Here is a 16620-nt window from a genome sequence, read left to right as displayed (position 1 = left end):
TAGAGAACACTACTAACGAAAATCTGCCAACTGAAGTGCAGTGACTGCTGACCTCTTAACTGTGCAACGTAGGAATTGCTTACGATAGAGGCTGCAGTGCGTAAGCCTTCCCCTAGGGGCCGGGGGGAAGGCACTCAGCACGCCGCCGGTCGATCTCTCCTCTGTCGTGCCCGACTGGCGTGCCGGCGCCCACTTTACGCCGTAACCAGTGCAGGTGGTGAGCTCGTGTGTCGGTCTGTTCGCAGGAGGCGCACGCTGGGAGGGCGGCACATGGGGGCGGTCGGCGGCGGCGGCGGCTGACATGGAGTGAGGCGGCGGCCGCCCGGGCAGCCATGCCGGCGCCGCCGCTGCCGCTGCCGCTGCTGCTGCTGTTGCTGCCGCTGCTGGCGCCGGCGTCGGCGGGGGCGGCGGCGCCGGCGGCGGGCGACGCGATGCAGTCGCGCGCCGTCGACACGCGCGTCACGCTGCAGGTGGCGGAGGGCGTGCCCGTGGGCACGCTGGTGGGCGCCATCCCCACGCAGCCGGGCTTCACCTACCGCTTCAACGAGGCTCCGCGCGAGTTCTCGCTGGACGCGCGCTCCGGCGCCATCCGCACCGCCGCCGAGCTCGACCGCGAGGCGCTGCGCTCCGACCGCTACGACCTGGTCGTGCTCTCCAGCCAGCCCACCTACCCGATCGAGGTGCGCATCAGCGTGCTGGACGTGAACGACAACGCGCCCGCCTTCCCCGAGCCCAGCATCGCCGTTTCGTTCAGCGAGAGCGCGGCGCCGGGCACGCGCCTGCTGCTGGACGCCGCCTCGGACGCCGACGCGGGCGCCAACGGCGTCTCCGACGACTACCGCATCGTGGCCGGCAACCGCGACGACAAGTTCCGGCTGGTGGTGACGGAGAGCCCGGCGGCCGCCGGCGAGCTGCCCTACACCTACCTGCACCTGGAGACGACGGCGCGCCTCGACCGCGAGCAGGTCGCCTGCTACCAGCTGAACGTGTCGGCGCGAGACGGCGGGGAGCCGCCGCGCTTCGGCTTCCTGCTCGTCAACGTCACCGTGCTCGACGTCAACGACAACCCGCCCATCTTCGACCACAGCGACTACACCGTCTCGCTCAACGAGAGCGCGCCGCCCGGCACGCACGTCCTGCAGGTAGCGAGCGTGCCACTGGAACACAGACAGACGACTTACCTCACTGCCGTCGTTGTGCTCCTCAGTCCTCAGACTGGTTTCCTACAGCTCTCCGTGCTACTCTGTCCTCGTATACATCTACGTCGATACTCTGCAAATCACATTCGAGTGCCTGGCAGAGGGTTCGTCGAACCACCTTCACAATTATCTATTATTCCAATCCCGCAAAGTGCGTGGAAAGAACGAGCACCTATATCTTTCCGTACGAGCTCTGAGTTTCCCTTATTTTATCGTGGTCATCATTTCTCCCTATGTAGGTCTCATTCGGAAGAGAAAGTTGGTGATTGGTGATTCGTAGGAAGATTCTTCACCAAATCCTGTATCATTTCTGTCACACTCTCTCTCCTATTTCGCGATAATACAAAAAGTGCTCTCCTTCTTTGAACATTTTCGATGTACTCCGTCAGTCCTACCTGGTAAAGCTCCCACACCGCGCAGTAGTATTCTAAAACAAGTCGGCCAAGCGTAGTGTAGGCAGTCTCCCTAGTAGATCTCTTGTTACATTTCCTAAGTGTCCTGCCAATAGAACGCAGTATTCGTTAGCCTTCCCCACAACATTTCCTAAGTTTTCCGTACAGTTTAAGTTGTTCGTAGCTGTAATTCCCAGCTATTTAGTAGAATTAACGGTCTTTACATTTGACTGCTCTATCGTGTTACACAAGTTTAACGGATTCCTTGTGGATGACCTCGCACTTTTCATTATTTACGGCCAATTGCCAATTTTCGCACCATACATACATCTTTTCTAAATCGTTTTGCAATTTGTTTTCGTCTTCTCATGATCTTACTAGTCGATAAACGACAGCGTCATCTGCAAACAGCCTCACACGGCTGCTCAGATTATCTCCCAAATCGTTTATATGGAGACGCAACAGTAAAGGGCCTATAATACTACCTGGGGGAAAGCCACAAATCACTTCTGTTTCACTCGATGACTTTCCGTCAATTACTACGAACTGTGGCCTCTAGCCCGCCTCGGTGGCCGAGCGGTTCTACGCGCTTCAGTCGGGAAGCACGCGGTTGCTGCGGTCGCAGGTTGGAATCCTGCCTCGGACATGAATGTGTGTGATGTCCTTACGTTAGTTAGGTTTACGTAGTTCTAAGTCTACGGGACTGGTGACCTCAGATGTTAAGTCCCATAGTGCTCAGAGCCATTTGAACCATTTGTACTGTGGCCTCTCTGACAGGAAATCACGAATCCAGTCACATAACTGACAGGATAAGTACTCAATTTCACTACAAGCCGCTTGCGTGGTACACTGTCAAAAGCCTTCAGGAAATCCAGAAATACAGAATCAATTTGAAATCCCTTGTCGATAGTACTCAACGCTTCGTGCGAGTATAGAGCTAGTTGTGTTTCATAAGAAAGATATTTTCTAAATCCGTGTTGACTGTGTGTCAATGGACAGATTTCTTCGAGCCTTTTTAAGCCTCTTCATCTGCGAGTAACTACTGCAACCTACACCCTTCTGAATCTGCCTGCTATATTCTTCTCTCGGTCTCCCTCTACGGTTTTTCCCCGCCACGCTTCCCTCACGCTACCTCACTGAAACTTCTTTATTTCTCAATGTAGTTTCCCTGTAGACCGATGCAACCGTGTTACACCGCCTCGATCCGGCTCTCATTTCTTCGTTTCGACAGAATCTCCGTCCACAGAGGAAAATTTTGAGCTTGGGGAAGATGTGCCAGTCTCGTGGAACCAACTAAGGTTGAAGTGGCAACGGCTCCTACCTTAATTCTTGTATTTTTGCGAATGCAACGGCACCTGTGTGTGGACGCGCATTGTCTCCTTGCCAAAGTCGGCCTTTTTATCGCTTATTTTTTGCAGTTGTCGAGCCGAGAGGTTAGTGTAGTATCGTCCCGTAACTGTTTGACTAGTGGAAAGATAATCTATGGGCAAAATCCGTTTCACATCCCAGAAAAGTGACACTACGGGACCGAATCGACGTGTTTTCACTGTTCTGACTGTTATTTTGTCTCTACTTCTACATCTACATCTATACTTCGCAAGCCACCTGACGGTGGGCGGTGGCGGAGGGTACCTTGAGTACGTCTATCGTTTCTCCCTTCTATTCCAGTCTCGTATTGTTCGTGGAAGGAAAGATTGTCGTATGCCTCTGTGTGGGCTCTAATCTCTCTGATTTTATCCTCTTGGTCTCTTCGCGAGATATCCGTAGGGGGGAGCAATATACTGCTTGGCTCCTCGGTGAAGGTATGTTCTCGAAACTTCAACTAAAGCCCGTACCGAGCTACTGAGCGTCTCTCTAGCAGAGTGTTCCACTGGAGTTTATCTATCATCTCCTTAACGCTTTCGCGATTACTAAATGATCCTGTAACGAAGCGCGCTGCTCTCCATTGGATCTTCTCTATCTCTTCTATCAATCCTATCTGGTACGGATCCCACACTGGTGAGCAATATTCAACCAGTGGGCGAACAAGTGTACTGTAACCTACTTCCTTTGTTTTCGGACTGCATTTCCTTAGGATTCTTCCAATGAATCTCAGTCTGGCATCTGCTTTACCGAAGATTATTTTTATATGGCCATTCCATTTTAAATCACTCCTAATGCCTACTCCCAGATAATTTGTGGAATTAAGTGCTTCCAGTTGCTGACGTGCTATATTGTAGCTAAATGGTAAAGGATCTTTCTTTCTATGTATTCGCAGCACATTATACTTGTCTACATTCAGATTCAATTGCCATTCCCTGCACCATGCGTCAACCTCCATCTGTGGTCAGAAATCTTGTCGGTTGCTCTGAAAACGGGTCAGGTATTGTTCGTACATTTCCATTCTGATGCGTTTCTGATACTTTGTTAAGAGTCGCGACACCATATCTAGCAGATAATTTTGTCGTGTCCAGTTCCATTGTTAAAATCCGATACGCTCGTTCGTATTATTTCCGTACAGGTTCAACAGTTTCTCGTAATTTCAGTCGACGATTCTCAGTGACCATTTTACGCACTTTGCATATGATTTCTGGGGTAGTGGTATATCTTGGCTGTACACTACGCAGATCGTCATACAGACTGCATCGACCAAATTGAAACTCTTTTGTCCACTTGGAAATAGTTGAATATTAGTCTTGCACTGTGTTCTGGATTTGGAATGAATTTGCTTCGCTTTCATACTGCCTTTACGAAATATATAACCACTGCTCGGATCTCGATTTTTTCCACCTTCACAGATAACAACAGAGAAACGTCCGCACCACAGATCTCTACGCAGAGCACCAGCGCGTTTCGTGTGTTTACTAACAAAGGACGGCGTATTATTATTACGCGGGAACCTCATTGCCCTAGCGCCCTCATCTAGTGATGATTATGCGAACTTTCCAAACTACGCTCGTTATATAGAATTTACATAATTTTAAAAACTGCCTATTATCACTGTTTCCCTACTCTAATAAGTACATTGTACAACGAATTAGTCACCTCAAGAGATACAGATGCGTCTTATAGACAGGACAATTAGAACGTGTAACGAATTTACTAAACAGACTGCCTGCAATACGCTCTCTGTCCTCTTCTGGAGTACTGCTGCGCGGCATAGAATTCTTACCCAATAGGATTCATGACAAACATTGAAAAAGTTCGCACAAGTGCAGCTCGTTTTGTGTTATTAAGAAATGGGGAAAGGAGTCCCTCAGATAAGTAAATAATGGTTTCAATCATTAAAACAAAGGTGTTGTCAGTTGCAACGAGATTTTTTCACTAAATTACAATAATCTTTTTTGGCCAATGAATGTCTAAACAGTTTCTTGACGCCCCTGTGTTTGGAATAGGGGATGGGGTGTCACTGATGTGATAGGCTAATAAGGGTGGTAATCAGTAAAACAAAGCTGTTGTCCGCTGCAGAATAAGAGAAATAAGAGCTCGCGTGAAAAGTCGGGCAACTTCATTCGTGACTTTTTCGTTGTAACATCCAGACACACTGGCTCACTCCTGTCACTTTGAAACGACTCCAGGTCGATCCACCTTACTGAGATGATTCCATACGACCGACTGGTACATACACTTTACTTCATTGCCATGATTTCATTCGCTGATGGAGGGTGGTATCACTGCCTCACAGCAGTTGTACACTACCTGTCGCGCTACAAGCGATCAGTGTTTCCTTTCAGGAGAGATACTCAAACTTTGTTCGGTGAGCATATTCCTTAGAACATCATTATCATCAATTTTTAGGTGCCCACTGCTGAATAAAATCCTCCTGCGCACTTTCTAGGCACCATATATGCTTACGCCTAGTCGGACCACAGTAGTGGCCTTACAGGGCGACCTACAATCTATTCTCAAAACTACAAGTCCCGTCGGCGTTTATTTCATTTCCCTGACACTCGCAGTTAGGTATCGTACTTCGTTCCGTTGCCTGATCCATTTATTATTTTCCCCGCCTTTTCTGCTAATAATAATTCTCCTATGTCGCCTAACCAACCGCCAGTCTTTGTGCCGTTCCCGCGTCTGGAGTTTGTGTCTCCCTGCCCTTTGTCAACATCTGTAGTACGCTTCGACGACAATAACTAACTAAAAACCGACCTGCGTCCCACTAAAGACTCCACAGACAAACTTCACACACCAAGTGTATACGAACTTAGCTGTGATCGTGTACTGGTCTGACACTCCACTCCTTTTCACACTCGTCAGACATCAGCAAAAACAGCCTGTGAGTGCGTTAGCGTCTGTAGAGTAAATAACTGCGGTCAGGAGTGGACCCTTGTTCTATGACAGAGCGCATCAGTGTTTAGCTGTACACAATTTGTTTAATTTCAGAATTATTGTCAAAGAGGTAGACGAATTTACATCGATTGTGACATGACACTTACAGGACAGTTCACAATATAACGCATTACGCCCCGTTTAGTAGAAATAACCCTGAACAAAACAATATCAAATTTAATTAGAAGGTTCTGTACATGATTAGTCTTACTACTACACCGTGAAGTCGGCCAATATTACGAAAAATCATCCGATTCCGGTTCTAAGTTCGGTACTATTTAGGATGACAGTCAAGTCTATGAAGGATGATTAGTTTTTGTGACAAGATGAACCAAAAGATTACTCGAGGTTGCTCGAGTTCACAGTGGACGGAAGCTGGTGAACCAACAAGTTTACGCATCTGCCAGCAGCCATGCACCTTTCAGCTGCAATGTGCCTTTGGCTGCTTGGCTACTCTCGCCGTCTGAAAATCCGATGAAAAGCTAATAAAACTCTTTACTGATTTTACCAGCAGAAAGTGTCCTCTGTTTCTCATTAGGCGAGACAACACGCACTCATCCTTAAGCCTGGAAGATACGGCGATAAACACGTGTGTACAGACGGCGCAGCATGTGCTCTTCAATGCCCTCTCAGTTCTTGCAACAACAATTAACTATGTGGCTGTTTCATTTCTCCACCATCAGAGATCAACGACTCTTCAGCTAATTCCCAGCTGAATGTCAGCCACAGTGAACGCAGTGTTCACACAAAACTTCTCTTTTGGCGCCCTGTTCTACACCTGACGCTGGTTCAGAGGAGAGTCCCTGAAGTCTTCGGCCTTGTGTCTTTCGTAGCAAACTGTCCCCCCAACTGTGTCCTTTCATGCTTCATGTCATGGCTTTTTCAAACCAATGGGAGTGTTCGTTTCATCTTGCGGAAACTTCCTCTGCCAATCGCAAAGGGCCTACCTCTAAACTGCGTCAAAATATCGCCCCTTTCTACTCCTTCCGTGTTTATTTCAGCCAATACATTTTGTGCCCGCTCCTGACGCCTAAAAATTACACATGTATATGAAGAGCGTACCACGAGCATTTCACACGATCAACTGCATCACTGGTCTGATTGTATCCATCTGGAAGTTCCCCAACATTGCGCCGCTACCTGCTCCCCTCGATGTATCGCCTGGCACTTTTGCTGTACCTCTAGCTGCAGGTCTCCGACCCCTTTTTAGAAGCATTCCGTTGTACTCAGGCCGTGATGGCACAACTTGCGTCTGCCTCCACACTGAAAAATTTCCTGCAGCAGCTTTTTTCACCTTTTGCTCATTGACATGCAGGATTTGGGTTCGGTGTGTTAATACCGTCGAATTGAGTGTCATCTCTTTGCATTACATACTGCACATTTTGATAGGAAAATATGCTCATTATCGCCAAAGTATGTCAGGTGATGTATTCATCTCCTTGTTAAGAGGTATAAGGCGTCGTGTAAGGTGCGAAATTGACGTTCATTCGAGGTGCTAGCTTACACTGCTCTACACTGGTGAGACGGTACGCCCTGCATATGCAGACACACCTAGTGTATGGCACGAGTGATACACACAGCTTCGTCAGTGTAGTAATCGGCGGTGACGGAACATGAAGACAAGTGTGGCAGATGCACACCATTCAGACAAGGCCGTGTTTTATTTAACGAGCCACTCACCACCAAGTGGTTGGCCACAGGGGCCGAGGAGGCAGCAGAGCGACTGTCCAGACGGCCCGTGCAGAGGGCTGCAGGCTGGCGGGCTAGCTGCGCGGTGCGCTGACCCAGCAGCCCGCGCGCGGCGCTCACCAGCCACTGCGTGAGCAGCGGTGCGTCGCACAACACGACGTGGCAATGACTCGACTAATTTCGGAAGTAGTGCTGAAGGGAACTGACACCACGAATCCTCCACAGCTGTCCATAAATTCCTAAGAGTACGAGGGGTTGGAGACCTCTTGTGAGCAGCACGTTGCAAGGCATCCCAGATAAGCTCAATAATATGCATGTCTGAGGAATTTGGTGGTTAGCGGAAGTGTTTACACTCAGAAGAGTGTTCCTGGAGCCACTCTGTAGCAATTCTGGACGTGTGGGATGTCGCATTGTGCTACTGGAATAGACCAAGTCAGTCGAAATGCTCAATCGACACGAATGGATGCAGGTCATGCATGAGACAGGATTCTTACGTGTGTGTCCCTTGTCAGAGTCGCAGCTAGGCGTGCCAGCAGTCCCATACCACTCCAGCTGCACACGCTCCACACCATTACAGAGCCTCCACCAGCTTGAGCTGTCCCCTGTTGACATGCGAGGTCCACAGATTCTCGAGGTTGTCTCCATAGCTGTACACGTCCATCCGCTCGATACAATTAGAAACCAGACTCGTCCGACCAGACAACATGTTTTCAGTCATCAACAGCCCAACGTCAATGTTGACAGGATCGGGCGAGGCATAAAGCTTTGTGTCGTGCAGTCACAAGGGTACACGAGTGGGCCTTCGGCTCCGAAACCCCGTACTGATGATGTCTCGTTGAATGGTTCACACGCTGACACTTGGTGTTGCTCCAGCGTTTAAATCAGCAGCAATTTGCGGAAGGGTTCCACTTATGTCACGTTGAACGATTCTCTTCAGTCGTCGTTGGTCCCGTTCTTGCAGGGTCTTTTTCCAACCACAGCGACGTAGGAGATTTGACGTTTTACCGGATTCCTGATATCCACGGGACATTCGTGAAATGGTCGTACGGGAAAAGCCCCAATTCATCGCCTTCTCGGAGATGCTGTGCCCAGTAGCTCGTGTGCCGACTACAACACCATGTTCAAATTGAATTAAATTTTGATAACCTGCCATTGTAGGAGCAGTAACCGATGAAACAACTGCGCCAGACACTTTTTGCCTTATATAGGCGTTGCCGACAGCAGCGCCGAATTAAATATCTCTGTATTTGAATACGCATGCCTATACCGGTTCAGTATAGTATGCTAGACCCAGCCACTCTCACAGACTGAATCTCACTAAAAGACGAACAAAATAAATTCGAAATTAAAGTCAGAAACTGCATCTTAAAGCGGTGTTACCCGCAGCATACAAATTAGCGAGACTATATTCGTGTGATATCTGAGAATGAGGGCACTGAACAACTTCCAGCAAACTTAACGCATCATTTGCGAAACTTTTTCTCGCTGATACCACCACAAATTAATGAAAGAAAAAAGTTGATTGCATTCTTCATTTCCGCTGCTCATACAGTGAAACTTCAACACTGTCTTGACGTTTTAATTTATTACTTCCTTACTACCAACTCCATTCGTAACGCATTTGCAGACAGTATCCACATACACCACTGAATGTACCTGCAAAATTATATCATTGTATGGCTACTAGCTGAGAAGATATGCAGCCATAAACATCGCTTGAAATACTACCTTTTCTTAAAATGAGCTCAAATTATCCAGACTACACTCATTCAGTGTTTGTTAATGTGAGCACCCTGCGTTTCAAGGTGTTGTATACATGAGAGTTCGACCCCGTAGGGAATCGGGGGCAGAGGCTTCACGTATACAGGGTGTTTCAAAAAGGACTCCACAATTTTAAAAATTCATATAAATTTACTGAGAGAAGATGTCGAGCTGAGTTTAGTGTTATATTGTGGGGAAACACATCAAGCTTTTTACCTTAAACTAAAGATGTTGTATGTGACTACAGTTGGCTATCCTGCACACATCCCATTGGAAGTCAATTTCTTCCCAAACTCGCTGTAGTCGGTATAACTTGCTAAGTGGCGGCGTATATTCTTGCTCTAAGTTCAGGTAGAGAAGCCGGATCAGGGGGTACAAACACGATATACTTGATGAATCCCCTAAAATGCTATTCAGAATTTCAAACCCACCTCACGTTATCCGCTGCTGGGCACTAGCGTTTTCTGCCTAGGTACGTAGATCTTCAACTTTCCTCGCCCCGTCAGTCTGCCTTCCGCTCGGTCGTCCTCTCGCTGTTTCCTTAACGCAGCTCATTCGACACAGAGCCCGTTAGTACACCTCTCCTCATTTCATCCCACAGTATGGCCAGCCCATCTCCATTTCAGTTTGGTAACACTCGATTTCTCGTCATCAACTTCCGTATTTGCTCTTACCCATTTGCTTATTTTTCTTCCACTTTTTAATATGGCCAATACGTAACTTTCCATAGCTTGTTGGGCAAACCTCCATTTTTGACCTGTTTTAGCATTTAACTTCCGCGCTCTCTTTCCCTAAGCCAGTACTGTAGGGTTTATCACACTCTCGTAGTTTACTTACGGATGCACCATTGATTTTCCCAAATACAGCACTTATTTCTGTGAGTGTCCATCCAGTTGAGCTATATTGCTATTAGTTTTCTGATAGTAGATTATTTTTATGAATCTTCAGGCCTACTGTCGTACTTGCGTTGTTCAGTTTGTCCTTCAGTAGTTTGATGTAGGTGGACTCTATTTGTTGGTTTTCAAGTATCAGACCTAATCGTGACAGCGTCGAACTCTTTTTCGTGGTCCATAAACACTGTAGAAATTGGTAACTGATATTCGTTGCTTTTTTGTGGGGGTGGGGTAGGTGGGGGGGGGGGGGGCTACGTCCTCTTCTAAACCTAGCTTCTTCTTTTCCATGGTTGTTCCTCTTTAACGTTTTTTACAAACGGGTGGTAGAGATGTTTGAGAAAATCTTGCATACCACTGACAAAACACAGATGGGTCTGTAGTTACTCACTTCTTCGCTGCTCCTTGCTTTGTGAATTTCAACAGTAATAGTGTTTTCCAACTGCCTCCTACCGTCCTCTTAGGAAAACATTTTGTGAACAGCTGTACAAGTTTTTGCAGTCAGCATCTGTCTGCCCTGCTTTTATCATTTCTACTGTTACCCCGGCATTCCCTGAGCTACAACTCACCCACTTGCTTTCTCTACTTGCTGCGGTAGTACTTACGGAGTTCACTTGTTCTCACAGCCTGAGTGCTCGTTCCCTTACGTACACTGTACACTCTGTTTGCAAAACTTTCCTCGACTCATAGCAGAGGACGTGACGACGTGGACTGACTGTAACAAACAGAGCCGCCGGGGGCGTCGTAGGTGGACACGCGCGCTTCGGGCGCTCGTCTCGAATGTTATGCCCACTCAGGCTGCGTCTTTCATAGCCGTGTCGCCTTTGCACACTCGTACGTCTGCCGATTGCTGTCACCTGGACAGCTGTGAGGAGCAGTGAACAACTGTGTTATTTTATTGTAACATTTTTTTATTAATGGCATTGTGTAATCTGTACCACATTTCATCACCAGCGCTATGAACTAACGACAAAGCTGGAAAAGTATAAAACACACTCCCGCACTATGTACACTACTGATCATTAAAATTGCTACACCAAGAAGAAATGCAGATGATAAACGGGTATTCTACATCTACATCTACATGGCTACTCTGCAATTCACATTTAAGTGCTTGGTAGAGGGTTCATCGAACCACAATCATACTATCTCTCTACCATTCCACTCCCGAACAGCGCGCGGGAAAAACGAACACCTAAACCTTTCTGTTCGAGCTCTGATTTTTCTTATTTTATTTTGATGATCATTCCTACCTATGTAGGTTGGGCTCAACAAAATATTTTTGCATTCGGAAGAGAAAGTTGGTGACTGAAATTTCGTAAATAGATCTCGCCGCGACGAAAAACGTCTTTGCTTTAATGACTTCCATCCCAACTCGCGTATCATATCTGCCACACTCTCTCCCCTACTACGTGATAATACAAAACGAGCTGCCCTTTTTTGCACCCTTTCGATGTCCTACAACGGTTTACATCAGTTTACAGCTTGAGCATTTAGCTATATTTCGACATAATCACCATTTCTGTCGACGCATATTTTAGACGCTGTGGCAGTTTTTGTATGCCTATGACATACCAGTTCGCCGCCATGCTGTTCAAAAAGTTGTGAACCTCTTCTTTCACCTCATCGTCGGAGCTGAATCGCTTTCCGGCCAAATGTTCTTGTAACCTAGGGGACAGGTGATAGTCACTGGGCGCCAAGTCAGGACTATAGGGGGGTGGGTGATTATGTTCCACTCAAACTGTTGCAGGAGAGCAACGGTTTGCTGAGCGATGTGTGGGCCAGCGTTGTCATGGAGAATATGTACGTTCTTGCTCAGCATCCCTCTTCTCCGGTTCCGAATTGCCCGTTTGAGTGTTTTGAGAGTCTCACAGTAAAAAAAAAAAAAAAAAAAAAAAAATGGCTCTGTGCACTTCTGAGGTCATCAGTCCCCTAGAACTTAGAACTACTTAAACCTAACTAACCTAAGGACATCACACACATCCATGCCCGAGGCAGGATTCGATCCTGCGACCGTAGCAGTCGCGCGGCTCCAGACTGTAGCGCCTAGAACAGCTCGGCCGCTCCGGCCGGCTAGTCTCACAGTATCTGTCAGCGTTAAATGTGGTCCCAGTGGGCATAAAGTCGACCAACAATACCCCTTTCCGATCCCAAAAAACGGTTGTCATGACTTTACCGGCATGTTTGTTTGAATTTCCGCAGTTTTGGCAAAGAATGGCGTGATCGTTGCTCGGTCTCAGGTGTAAAGTCGTACGCCCAGGTTTCGTCACCCGTGACGAATGAGTCCAGCAAGTTGTCCTGTTCGGCTGCAAGGCGGTGAAGAAATGCGCGAGAAGCATCAACTCGTTGCCGCATGTGGTCCTCAGTCAGCATACGTGGCACCCATCTTGCGCACACCTTCCGGTAGTTCGATGTTTCCGTTAAAATTCTGTGAGCGGTGCTTCGGGAAACCTCAGGAACCAACGTGCAGAGATCATCCAGGGTGATCCGCCGATCTTCACGCGTGCTTTGCTCAACCTTCAACACTGTCTCCTCAGAAACTGACGGTCTCCCGCTCCTTTGTTCGTCGTGAATTTCGGTCTGACCAGCTGCAAACTCTCTACACCACTAACGAACATTTTTGACATCCATGCACGACTCACCGTACACTTCCGTCAATTGGCGATGCATTTCAATTGACGGAGTGATCTTTGCGGTCAAAAACCGAATACTGCACGCAATTCGCATATGGCGGTAACATCCAACTGGAGCTCCATTCTCAACGGCTGCCAAGCCAAGACTGGGCGCCTCAGCGCGGCGTGTGCAGCGCGTGAAGCATTCTTCATAACAGGGTGACCAACTGGCACACAAACAGTCCTGTACTTATAAAAAAATAAAAAACAATAGGAGACCGTACTTTTGGGATTACCCTGTACGTCGTACTTCGATGTAGCGTATATTTCGTTAAATAGTAGCTAGCAAAAGTAAAAAGATACAGCGTTTTGGGGACATAAATTGTCAAATAATGTTTTTAATGGAGCCAGAAGGGGCGAACTTAGAGGTGGCGGTTGCCGCTGCAGGCAGACACACGGCCCTGCCGGCGTGCGAGGCGCCCCTCCTCGGTTGGGGAGGCCGCCGCGGACTCGTCCGGCGAACGTCGCTCTGCGCCACACCGAGGCGGCGTCGCGTGTTGGCCCACGGAGGACCGCGCCGCTGCACTGCCATTACCCGTTAGCTGGTACCGTGCGGAAAATGTGCGCTAATGACAACATCCGTCTGCGATAATAAGATTACCAAATTTTGCAATTTGTTTCCACTTCAGTGAATATCGAAGGTAAACAGCAGTTTACAAGCGTGATAAAGTATAAATGCTAATATTTTTACTGCGTTTAAATCTTAATTTGCGTTACAATATGCAAAATTACCTATCTTTTCTTCATGAAATAGTTTACAAACTTGATTATTCTTCCGCAAAATTAAAGACATTAAATATTAGTGTTTCCAATGAAATAATTTGTAAAGTTGGCGTGTTTTCTGAGATACTTTGAGTACACGGAAGTAAAGAAAAATTTTCAAATTTTCTGCCAAATTTTACATGTTTTCATGGAGCTCTGTAAGTAGCTGGGTTTATCACATTTCTTATATGTCGTCATTCTGTTCAGTGCATAGGTACAGTAACGGCAGTTTTTTTTCTCTTATCTAGCGCGTCACCTTCTTCTCTTTTTGTTGGGCCGCCATTTCGCTGCTCTTCACCCACAATATTTCGGATACTTATCCTAATTTTGTCTGGTAAGTTAGAAATCTGGAGCCTTCTCTGTATATGTCTTCTGATTAAGCTCATTCCCATTCTCTCCATGAACTCAGGTCTTGACTCTGTTCCCTTATGTAAATGCGTAACATTAGCGTTTGTGCAGCTCGCTGATATTAGAAAGTAAAATATTGCCAGTGACCACCTCCTCCTTCGGCGGTTCGCTGAGTAGTTGCTCTAAGTCATGTATAGAGCGTCTACGCCAGATTTCATGGCATTACAGAAATTAATAATTTCTGGTTTGTTGCTTTTTTCATCGGTATAAGTACAGTGGTGCATTGAAGAAAGCATTATAACTCCTTTCGTTTTTGTTCTTTTTTTTTTTAACGAAAGGCAGTACTATGAATTCTTTATTGAAAGTATAAATACTGGAGCCCACTTCCTTCTTTGCGTCGGAAAGAAACTCTTTTGGAACTTCTCTTTTCTTGGATTTTAGAGTTCCAACATATGTCAACTTGTTTTGCAGCACCTCCTTACACAATTTAATGGAGGAAAACCAGTTGTCTGGTGTGATATTCCTGTTTGTTCCATATATCACAGACTGTTCGCTTTTGGAACTTTTTCTCTTCTTCTGATAGTGATGCTACATCGCAATCTTTCCCCACATAAATATAAGTATTACATAAATACGATAAATGTGCCTCTGTGAGACACATGACCTTTATGCCACATTTTCCAGGTTTCTTGGGCAAATACATTCTGAATCGGCATCTGACTAAATGGGATTAGCCTCCTGTCAACACAAACATGAGCTCCTTTGGAGTATATCTTCTGACAGAAATAAAGATGGTGAAACTTTTGGCCACAACTACTACAGGATCATCTCTTTTCCTTTGTTCGCGAGTAGATTCATCATCAAATCTGAGAGCCACCAGTAAAACTTCACTTCGTTTTAGAGACATATGTTGTTGTTGTTGTTGTGGTGGTGGTGGTCTTCAGTCCAGAGACTAGTTTGATGCACGTCTCCATCCTACTCTATCCATTGCAAGCCGCTACATCTCCGAATAACTCCTGCAACGTACATCCTTCTTAATCTGCATGGTGTATTCAATCATTTGATCTCTCTCACGATTTTTACCCTCCACACTTCCATCCAATACTAATTTAGCGATCCCTTGATGCCTCAGACCTTGTCCTAACAACCGATCCCTGCTTCAAGTTATGCCATAAATTCCTCTTCTCCCCAATTCCATGCAGTACCTCCTCAGTAGTTTCATGATCTACCCATCTAATCTTCAGCATTCTTCTGTAGCACCACATTTCGAAAGCTTCTATTCTCTTCTCGTCTAAACTATTTAGCGTCCACGTTTCACTTCCATACATGGCTACACTCCATACAAATACTTTCAGAAACGACTTCCTAACACTTTCATCTATAATCGGATGTTATCAAATTTCTCTTCTTCAGAGACACTTTCCTTGCCAGTGCTAGTCTACATTTTATATCCTCTCTACCTCGTCCATCATGAGTTATTTTGCTCCCCAAATAGCAAAACTCATTTAAGCGTCTCATTTCCTAATCTAATTCCTGCAGCACCTCCCGATTTAATTCGACTACATTCCATTATCCTCGTTTTGCTCTTGTTGGTGTTTATCTTATATCCTCCTTTCAAGGCACTGTCCATTCCGTTCCGCTGCTGTTCCAGGTCCTTTGCTATCTCTGACAGAATTACAATGTCATCGGCGAACCTCAAAGTTTTTATCTCTTCTCCAAGGATTTTAATTCCTACTCCGAATTTTTCTTTTGTTTCTTTTACTACTTGCTCAATATACAGATTGAATAACATCGGGGATAGGCTTCAACCCTGTCTCACTCCCTTCCCAACCACTGCTTCCCCTTTATGCCCCTCAACTCTTATAACTGCTTCTGGTTTCTATACAAATTGTAAATAGCCTATCGCTCCCTGTATTTTACCCCTTCCACCTTCAGAATTTGAAAGAGAGTATTCCAATCAACATTGTCAAAAGCTTTCTCTAACTCTATAAATGCTAGGAACGTAGGTTAAAAAAAATGGCTCTGAGCACTATGGGACTTAATTTCTGAGGTCATCAGTCCCCTAGAACTTAGAACTACTTAAACCTAAGGCCATCACACACATCCATGCCAGAGGCAGGATTCGAACCTGCGGCCGTAGCGGTCGCGTGGTTCCAGACTGTAGCGCCTAGAACCACTCGGCCTGCCCGGCCGGCTAGAAACGTAGGCTTGCCTTTCCTTAATCTGTTCTCTAAGGTAGGGTCAGTATTGCCTCACGTGTTCCGACATTTCTACGGAATCCAAACTGATCTTCCCCGAGGTCGGCTTCTACCACTTTTTCCATTCGTCTGTAAAGAATTCGTGTTAGTATTTTGCAGCCGTGGCTTATTGAACTGATAGCTCGGTAATTTTCACATCTGTCAGCACCTTCTTTCTTTGGGATTGGAATTATTATATTCTTCTTGAAGTCTGAGGGTATTTCGCCTGTTGATTCATATTGGTCACCAGATGGTAGAGTTTTGTCAGGCTATCAGTAGTTCTAATAGAATGTTGTCTACTCCCGGGGCCTTGTTTCGACTTAGGTCTTTCAGTGCTCTGTCAAACTCTTCACGTATTATCA

General features: G+C 46.4%; 1 protein-coding gene across 1 annotated transcript in view; it reads left to right on the top strand.

The window, feature by feature from the left end:
- Positions 1–431: 431 nt before the first annotated feature.
- LOC124803480 (cadherin-related tumor suppressor-like) overlaps positions 432–16620 on the top strand; it is a 112476-nt gene continuing 96287 nt past the window's right edge. The window contains exon 1 of the mRNA XM_047264672.1: positions 432–1142. Within this exon, the coding sequence (XP_047120628.1) occupies positions 432–1142 (711 nt within the window). The remainder of the gene's footprint in view (positions 1143–16620) is intronic.

Source organism: Schistocerca piceifrons, chromosome 6, assembly GCF_021461385.2.
Source record: "Schistocerca piceifrons isolate TAMUIC-IGC-003096 chromosome 6, iqSchPice1.1, whole genome shotgun sequence".
Lineage (NCBI taxonomy): Eukaryota > Metazoa > Arthropoda > Insecta > Orthoptera > Acrididae > Schistocerca > Schistocerca piceifrons.
This window is presented reverse-complemented; position numbering and strand designations above follow the sequence as displayed.